The 9,478-nt window shown below is 46.5% G+C and overlaps 1 protein-coding gene across 1 annotated transcript; it reads left to right on the forward strand.

The window, feature by feature from the left end:
• Positions 1-7,219: 7,219 nt before the first annotated feature.
• Positions 7,220-9,118, forward strand: LOC310796827 (E3 ubiquitin/ISG15 ligase TRIM25-like; the record flags this gene model as incomplete). The annotated part of the gene is made up of 3 exons (XM_083659059.1): positions 7,220-8,287; positions 8,722-8,752; positions 9,096-9,118. The coding sequence occupies 3 exons, from the start codon at positions 7,220-7,222 to the stop codon at positions 9,116-9,118; spliced, it is 1,122 nt and encodes a 373-aa protein (XP_083515185.1).
• Between the last annotated feature and the right edge of the window lie 360 nt (positions 9,119-9,478).

Consider the following 9,478-nt stretch of genomic DNA (forward strand, 5'->3'; position numbering starts at 1 on the left):
ACCCTCCGTGATTACTCCCACTCATTGTCCCAGATACTGAGTTCTGTCGCAAAACAATCTAGAGATACTCTGTCCAATGAAAGGGTAATACTTAGAGACCAGTTCATCGAAGGGTTGAGGGATGCAGGCCTCAAGCGAGAACTCCGCAAATATGTCAGAGACAAGCCCGAGTCAAACATTCTTGATGTCCGTAATGAGGCCATCTTGTGGACAATGGAGGACAACCGGTCCTATGGTCCAAGAGTTGTAAGGAGCAGACAAGTACAGTCTGAGATGACGAGTGAGCCACAGTGTTCATCTGTTTCCGCAGAGAATAGCCAACCCGCCGTTCTTGATGATGTCCTAAGAGCAGTAGCACAACAAAATAAACGGCTAGCGGAACAAGAGCAGAGTATCTCTGAGCTCACCAGAGCTGTAAAAGAATTGACCATGCAAAAACAGCAGACAATCCAAGACCCAGACCGCAGACCTAGAACACAGCCAAGATACACAGCTGATGGACAGCCTATATGTTTCAAGTGTAATGAGGCAGGACATGTAGCCAAGAACTGCAACCAAGTACGCAGAGGCTACTCAGGCCAGTATAGGGAGACACCTCAGTCCCATGGTGTGCAGGAAAACTGACTCCCTCGGTTGCTATGAGCCAGGCAATACGAGGGGAGGCTATTGGCTCACCCCAAGACAGCTTTAGCCGAAGCAGGATATTGGAACATGCAGTTGGGGAATGTAAGACCGTAGAAGTGAAAATCAAGGGTGTCACCACATCCTGCCTACTAGACACCGGTAGCCAAGTCAGCACAATTTCAGAGAGTTTCTTCAGGGAGCACTTGTCAGGGAGAGATGAGGACATTCATCCTACGTGTGAGTGGTTGAAGATTACTGCAGCCAATGGGTTAAACATACCCTACGTAGGCTATGTAGAGTTAGCTGTGGAGACCATGGGTTTAACTGTACCTGAATGTGGATTCCTGATAGTCCGAGATAACATGAACTCATCTACTGTTCCTGGACTTATAGGCATGAACATTGTCCAGAGATGCAGACCGTTAGTGCAGGCAGAGTTTGACTCCACGTTGGGGGGAAAACTCGTTTCAGGCTGGAGAGAGGCATTCCAGCAAATGCAGTCAGTGACTGTTGCAGAGCAGGTGTCTTTTGCTCGAGTCTCAGGGAAAGGTGTTGTTCATATACCGGCCTCATGTGTCACCACTATTAAGGCCAGAGGACTTAAGACTGTGAAAGCTGATGGCCCCTTGTTACTGCTAGAGCCTGGGGGTACGCCTTTACCAGGTGGTTTAGTGGTCGTGCCTACCTTAGTGACCTCCGAGAGTCATGTGTTTCCGGTCCAAGTCATGAACCTGTCCCAAGAAGATGTCTGGTTACAGCCTAGGACAAGGTTGGGTATACTGTCTCACATACAGAGTGTAGACACAGACGAGCTATGTGAAGTGAAGTTTCAGAGGATATCAGCAGACACAGAGCAGATAACTGTTGACAACCATACAGGCCAGCGGTTAGATACACAGTCCATCTTCGACAAGATCAGTGTAGGTGGCACCCCGGAGCAGCAGGCCCAGTTGAGAGTGTTGCTCGAGAAGTACTCAAATGTATTTGCATCTGAAGATGAGGATTTGGGCTACGCCAACAAAGTCCAGCATGAGATACATCTAACTGACAACATACCTGTGACACAACCATACAGACGGATCCCACCTACTCAGTATAGGGAAGTGAAAGAGCACATCGCCAAGCTGCTGAAAAAGGGTGTCATACGAGAGAGTACAAGTGCCTATGCCTCGCCGGTGGTGCTCGTGCGTAAGGGTGATGGTAGTCTAAGATTATGCGTTGACTACAGGAAACTCAATGCTAAGACCAATCGCGATGCGTTTCCCTTACCAAGAATTGATGAGAGCTTTGATGCGTTGGGAGGGGCTAAGTTCTTTTCAAAAATCGATCTGGCTAGCGGTTATCATCAGGTGGCTATGCATGAGAGAGACATCCAAAAGACAGCCTTTACCACACCGTTTGGCTTATACGAGTACACACGGATGCCGTTTGGGGTTTGCAATGGTCCTGCAACGTTCCAAAGACTCATGCAGGCTTCAATGAATGATCTTGTCTTCCAGGTTTTGCTGGTCTATCTGGATGACATTTTGGTCTTTTCTCCAACTTTTGAGGAACATCTACTTCGGCTGGAGACAGTTTTGCAACGTCTGGCTGAGACAGGGCTTAAAATCAAACTACAGAAGTGTGATTTTCTACAGCACACAGTTGGGTTTCTGGGTCATCAAGTGTCAGCAGAGGGTGTTGGGACAGACCCTAGTAAAGTGGCTGCTGTCAGTGAGTGGAAGGTTCCTGCCAGTGTAAAGGAGCTTAAATCATTTTTAGGGTTCTGCAGCTACTACAGGCGGTTTATTAAGGGTTTCTCCCAGATAGCCGGGCCGTTGCATGATTTGGAGCATCAGTGTCTGCACCAGATGAAACCTGCTAAGATGAGTCGCATGTTCAGTTCTTTGTGGACTGCAGAGTGCCAGAGCGCTTTTGATCTGCTGAGAGGAAAACTCACTTCTGCTCCTATATTGGGTTTTGCAGACTTCACATGCCCATTTATAGTTGAGACCGATGCAAGCCAGAATGGGTTAGGCGCTATTTTGTACCAACAGCAAGGTGACACCAGAAGAGTCATAGCCTATGCCAGCCGTAGACTACGTGGGGCAGAGAAAAATGACCGCAACTACAGTAGCATGAAACTGGAGCTGCTTGCTTTAAGGTGGGCAGTAGCGGAAAAGTTTAGAGGATACTTACTTGGCTCGAAGTTTGTTGTCTTAACCGACAATAATCCCCTCTGCCATTTGAAAACAGCGAAGCTAGGCGCCATAGAGCAGCGGTGGGTTTCACAGTTGTCTGTTTTTGATTTTGAGGTTAAGTACCGCCCTGGACGTAGCAATGCTGCTGCAGATGCCCTATCTAGGCAGGAGTTTGCAGGGGAGCCTGGACCAGACACAGACTCAGAATTTGATGACTGCATAGCAATTTGCAACCTCATGAGACGTGGAACAAACTTGGAGCCTGAACTTGTCTCAGCTGGTGTTGAGTGCTGTAGAGTTAGGCACATACGTGTTTTGGAGTCAGGCTCTGCGGAGGTTAATGGGTCACAAGGAAACACGCACACACTTCCTGGATATACGAAAGAACAGTTGGCAGAGTTCCAGAAAGACGATCCAACTCTGAAAGAGTTCAGAAGATTTTGGGACAGAGAGAAGAAGCCGAGTCATAGGGAGAAAATAGCCTTGGCTAGGTCTGTCACACGCCTCCTGAAACAGTGGCGCTACATACATGAGAGGGAAAGGTTGCTGTATCGTGTCATAAATGACCCGCATCATGGTCAGTGTTGGCAGCTACTCTTACCTGTGTGTTTGAGAGAGCAGGTTTTAGGGAGTGTACATGATGGTATGGGACACCAAGGGATTGAGCGTACTGTAAACCTTCTCAGAGAGAAATGTTTTTGGGTAGGGATGTGGGAGGATGTAGAGAACTGGGTAAAGAACTGCCAGCGCTGCATGCTCGCCAAAATGCCGCAACCGAAGATCCATGCACCGGTCAAGGCATTTTTAGCCTCTAGACCACTTGAGGTAGTAGCAGTAGATTTTACTCTTCTGGAACCAGCTTCCGATGGACGTGAAAATGTCCTCGTAGTCACGGATGTGTTCACGAAATACACACAAGCTTACCCTACCAAAGACCAGAAAGCGGACACGGTAGCAAAACTTCTCCTCAAAGAATGGTTTATGAAGTTTGGGATCCCTGAAAGATTGCACTCAGATCAAGGTAGAAACTTTGAAAGTGAAGTTATTGCAGAATTGTGCAGGTTATATGGTGTCAGGAAAACCCGTACAACTCCCTATCGGCCTCAAGGCAATGCACAGTGTGAGAGGTATAACAGGACACTCCATGATTTGCTACGCAGCCTCCCCCAGAAGGAAAAAAAACGATGGCCAGAGCATCTACCAGAATTGGTTTATGCATATAATGTAACTCCACATTCCACCACTGGATACTCACCCCATTACTTGCTTTTCGGGGTGCAGCCACATTTGCCTGTAGATGCACTGTTAGGTCAGGAGAACGTTTCAGACAGGAAACAAGACTGGTTGTCTGTACACCAGGAGAGACTCAAACAAGCCCATGAGCGAGCCAGAGAGTACTCTGAACAAAAGGCAGCTGAACGGATCTTTAGGCAGAATGAGAAGGTATATTGCCCTCCGGTTGATATTGGTCAACTTGTCTATTTGCGTCACCGACCACTAGGAAGAAATAAGATTCAGGATGCGTGGGGTCCTACTGTCTATAAGGTAATTGACATTCAGGGTACAACACACACTGTTGAGCCTCTTGAAGGCGGTCCCAGCAAAAGAGTCCATAGGTCAGAGTTGCGTCCTGGTGCACGCCCCGTTCCCAAACCCAGGACAAAGGCAGGGTTACTCGTGGGTAGTCAGTCTGAGCCTACTGCTAATGAGATATCTGAGCCTGGTGAGCCGGATTTTTTGGTGGTTGAGGAAGTCATGTCTCCTCACTCTAGTCGGACACCACACATACCAGCCAGGACAGATGTGTTGAGAGCACCAGTGATAACGGGGAGAGGTTTCAATGAATCTCAAGAGTTGGAGCGTCAAAGTGCGGGTGTTGATGCCTCAGAATCAGCAGAGAGTCATGATTTTCAATCAGAGTCAGAAGATGAGGATGAGCATGCTGCAGTGAGTGATTTTCAGACATCAGAGGCAGGCAGTGTGCCTGTCCCTGCCATGAGGAAAAGCAAGCGTGTTACTGCTGGGGCCCACACTAACCCTTTTCACTTGCCCCGGTCAGCATGTAATGCAGTTAGTGTGAGCACAGAGATGGTTGCACAAGTGCTGACAAGTTTGGGTACTGCGCTGTTTGAAAAAGCGCTGCAAGGGGAAATTGGGTCCACTCACGGGGAAGAGCGAGTCATCGAGGACGATGACTTTAATGCAGGGGAGAATGTAGCCAGGTGGTAGAATTAATTTAGTTCCTATTAGGCAGGTTTTCTTTTGAGTTCATGTTTACATCTGTATTTTGTTTCATTTCATGTCTTAACTCACAAGTTACAGGAGTATAAAGGAATCAACAGGAGAAAAGAGGATTAATTCCTAGGTACAGTTTTCCGCCACTAGAGGGCGTGTTTGATTCAGCTTTTCTCACTGAGCGCGTTGCATTCTGGTCTTTCTTCCTGTTTGGGCGATGGAGAAAGGGCTATGAGAGAAACGGGAGTAGACTGCATCGTAGGTAATCTAGCCTTAAATATGTTTATTAGCCGTCAAATCTTGTTCTTATGTTGTTGTACAACTGTGGAAGATTATATTAGTCCTTACATTTGTGGCGGATTGATATGTTTTAGGCGGATTTCGGCGACAGTTGTTTATGAACGTGCCAGCACAATGACGGACCAGAAGTAGCTAGCAAGACTGCACTGTGAAGTTGAATGCAATCATCCAGTAACCCAACCTGGGGCTCTGTAAAGAAACTGAGATACTCACTGCCGTATTTTTTTGTATGTTTTTGAGACATGTTTGTTTATTTCTTTAATTTCCATTTTGCACTCGAAGCCAATTGTTGAGCAAGTTGCACAGCTCACTGTAAAGCTGTTACTCACCAACCAAGAGTAATATAAAATAAAAAAAGGGATAAGTAACCACAAAAGAAGTAATTGTGTCCTGTGTGGTACTCAATTCCACGGGCTACATTTGTGTAACAGTAGGAATGTCCTTATTGAAATGAAAACAAACAGGCCTATCTTAAACCACAAGATGTTACTGCAGAGCTGACATTTCAAGCATTTCTATGTTAACAAAATGTGGCTATCTCCATCGCAAAGTCTGGCTGTGCATAATGGTTCTGTTTTACTCAGCGGGTCAGCACATGTCGTGGCATTACACTCCATTAAGTGTAATGTTCACTTATTTCTGTTAGGGGAGCCTATCCCAGCATGCATTGGGCGGAAGGCAGGGAAACAACCTGGACAGGTGTGTGTGGTGACTATGTATGTAGGCCTAGGAGTAACAATTCCAACCAATAAAACCATCATAGATTTTGTAACAATCTCATCCCTCCGCCCTCCCCATCAAACACTAACTGATATTATAGCCCATTGGTTTGGGTTGGTTAATTTCATTTTCAATGCTCCCTTCTATATTTGAGTAGAACATTCTACCACTGAAGACAGACAGACAGACAGACAGACAGACAGACAGACAGACAGACAGAGAGACAGACAGACAACAGACAGACAGACAGACAGACACAGACAGACAGACAGACAACAGACAGACAACAGACAGACAGACAGACAGACAGACAGACAGACAGACAGACAGACAGGCAGACAGACAGACAGACAGACAGACAACCAGACAGACAGACAGACAGACAGACAGACAGACAACAGACAGACAGACAGACAACAGACAGACAGACAGACAGACAACAGACAGACAGACAGACAGACAGACAGACAGACAGACAGACAAAGAGAGACAGGAAGGGAGAGATTTTAGTTTTACTGTTAAATTGACCTTTATGAAACACTTTCCACAAGCCCATTTAATAGGGTTTGGAACTTTATTTTAAAACGTTGTGAGGGGGAAGTACACACTGCCTCTTTAAGACCGATAACTCCTCCCTCTTCTTCCTGGACTCAAACGGGTTGGCGACATCTCCATTTACTCCCACGTTTTTTCGTAACTTTTGCAAGGATTAAGCAGCGCCTTCGAGTACTGTTGCAGCAGAATGGACCGTTTGTGATGTACTTTTGAATGGGTAAGACGTTTAAAGACTCAAATTGTATATTATCAGCTTTAGTTTGTGCATTCAAACGTTCCCTCGCTGCGCGAGTCACGCATTTTGTATTTGAGTTGGCGCCACTCTATCTAACGCTATATTATGACTGTGCACAGCCCCAGTTCCATTCTGACACGATATTTCCTGTTCCCTTCCCTTTCACAGCTCTATCAGTCTGGGTGTGATGTGAACACGTTGTGAAGTGCAAAGAGCTGACGAGCTGATTCACTGCCGACCAGCAGCACGTGAAGACAAGGGACAGAGTGTCGGTTTGGATCAAAGCACAACGTGTTTTTGCGGTTGAGAGTGAAACTATCTGACGTGCTGTTACTGAAACTAACTGACACGCTGTTACTGAGAAGTGAAAATGGCGCAGCAAGGAGTTCAGCTGGATGGAGGAAGATTCTGCTGTTCGATCTGTCAAGATCTACTGAAGGATCCGGTGACTATTCCCTGTGGGCACAGCTACTGCATGAGCTGTATTAAAGACTGCTGGGATGCAGAGGATCAGAAGAAAGTTCACAGCTGCCCTGATTGCAGCCAGACCTTCAATCCAAGGCCTGTCCTGGTGAAAAGTACCATGTTGGCAGAGTTACTGGAGGAACTGAAGAAGACAGGACTACAAGCTGCTCCTCCTGATGGCTGCTATGTCGGACCTGGAGACATGGCCTGTGATGTCTGCACTGGGAGAAAGCGGAAAGCCCTCAAGTCCTGTCTGGTGTGTCTGGTCTCTTACTGTGAGCAGCACCTCCAGCATCACTATGATACACCTCCATTAAAGAAACACAAGCTGGTGGAAGCCACCATGAAGCTTCAGGAGAACATCTGCTCTCGTCACGACGAGGTGATGAAGATGTTCTGCCGTACTGATGAGCAGTGTATCTGTTATCTCTGCTCCGTGGAGGAACATAAAGGCCATGACACAGTCTCAGCTGCAGCAGAATGGACCGAGAAGCAGAAAGAGCTCGGGGGGAGTCGGCAAAAAATGCAGCAGAGACTCCAGGACAAAGAGAAATACGTGAAGGTGCTTCAACAGGAGGTGGAGGCTATCAATCTCTCTGCGGATAAAGCAGTGGAGGACAACGAGAAGATCTTCAATGCGCTGGTCCGTCTCATTGAGAAAAGAAGCTCTGATGTAAACGAGCGGATCAGATCCCAGCAGAAAGCGGAAGCGAGTCGGGCGGAAGAACTTCAGCAGAAGCTGAAGCAGGAGATCGTTGAGCTGAAGAGGAAAGAGGCTGAGCTGGAGCAGCTCTCACACACAGAGGATCACATCCACTTTCTACACAGGTACCCCTCGCTGTCACATCTCAGTCAATCTACAGACTCACCCAGCACCAGCACCCGTCGTCTGCGCTACTTTGACAATGTTCCTGCGGCTGTGTCAGAGGCCAGAGATGAAATACAGGACATTCTGACAGAGGAGTGGCCCACTGTAGTGACTGAAGTGGATGTTTTACTGCCACAACCAGAGCTAAAGACCAGAGCAGAATTCTTACAATATTCACGTCAAATCACACTGGATCCAAACACAGCGAGCACATATTTGTTGTTATCTGAGGGGAACAGAAAAGCAACACGTGTGGAAATAGAAGAGTATTATTCTCGTCACCCAGAGAGATTTACCAATGCCCAGGTCCTGAGTAGAGAACATCTGACTGGGCGTTGTTACTGGGAGGTAGAGAGGAGCGGCCCGAGCGGCAAAGTTATGATAGCAGTCGCATATAAAGATATTGACAGAAGAGGGAATGAAAATTATTTTAGAGGGAATGAAAATTATTTTGGAGAGAATGACAAGTCTTGGGCATTAAATTGTTATGGGGCAGTAGATTCTGGTGATAGTTATACCTTCGTGCATAACATTCGCAGTACTCGCACCCGAGGCCCTCCGTCTTCCAGAGTAGGAGTGTACCTGGATCACAGAGCAGGTATTCTGTCCTTCCACAGCGTCTCCGAAACCATGACTCTCCTCCACAGAGTCCAGACCACATTCACTCAGCCTCTCTATGCTGGATTTTCGCTTGAGTATGCTAGTGGAGACACTGTTGAGTTGTGTAAGCTCAAGTAGACAGACAGGAGTTATTAAAAGATGTGAGATTCTGGTTTTTATTTTGTCTCCTTCTTTGCCACTCGGCCTCATTGCTGTGGTGTTCCTGCACTACACTTCCCACAAATCACCTGTCAACACAGAGTGATTTTCTGTTGATGTAGATCAAGTTTCTCTTTTTTTTTTGTCTGTTCAGCCATGGTGGCCTTCACTGCTTAACGACCCAGTTCTTCTGTTGATTAACAAACCAGAAACGTAAAACACGTCACTTCCTGTGTGGCAGGGGATTTTTCCCAGGAAAGAGCTACCAGAGACAGGCTGTTTAGAACATGCAAGCTTTCATCAGATGGATATAGTTTGAATCACTATTGTATTGTGTTATATCAGTCAGTAGAGAGTGTCCACACATACATGTATTCACATGGAAAAGCAAAATGCTGTGTGTTTATAGTTATTATCTTTTTTGTATATTTGTATTGTTGCTGTAATATTTACTGCTGTTTCTGTTCCACTGCATGGGCCTTAATGGAGCCAGCACTCAAAGCCTTCACTTTATTATTATTAATTAATCATTATTAT

This window comes from Poromitra crassiceps, assembly GCF_964638095.1.
Source record: "Poromitra crassiceps genome assembly, chromosome: 23".
NCBI classification, from domain to species: domain Eukaryota; kingdom Metazoa; phylum Chordata; class Actinopteri; order Beryciformes; family Melamphaidae; genus Poromitra; species Poromitra crassiceps.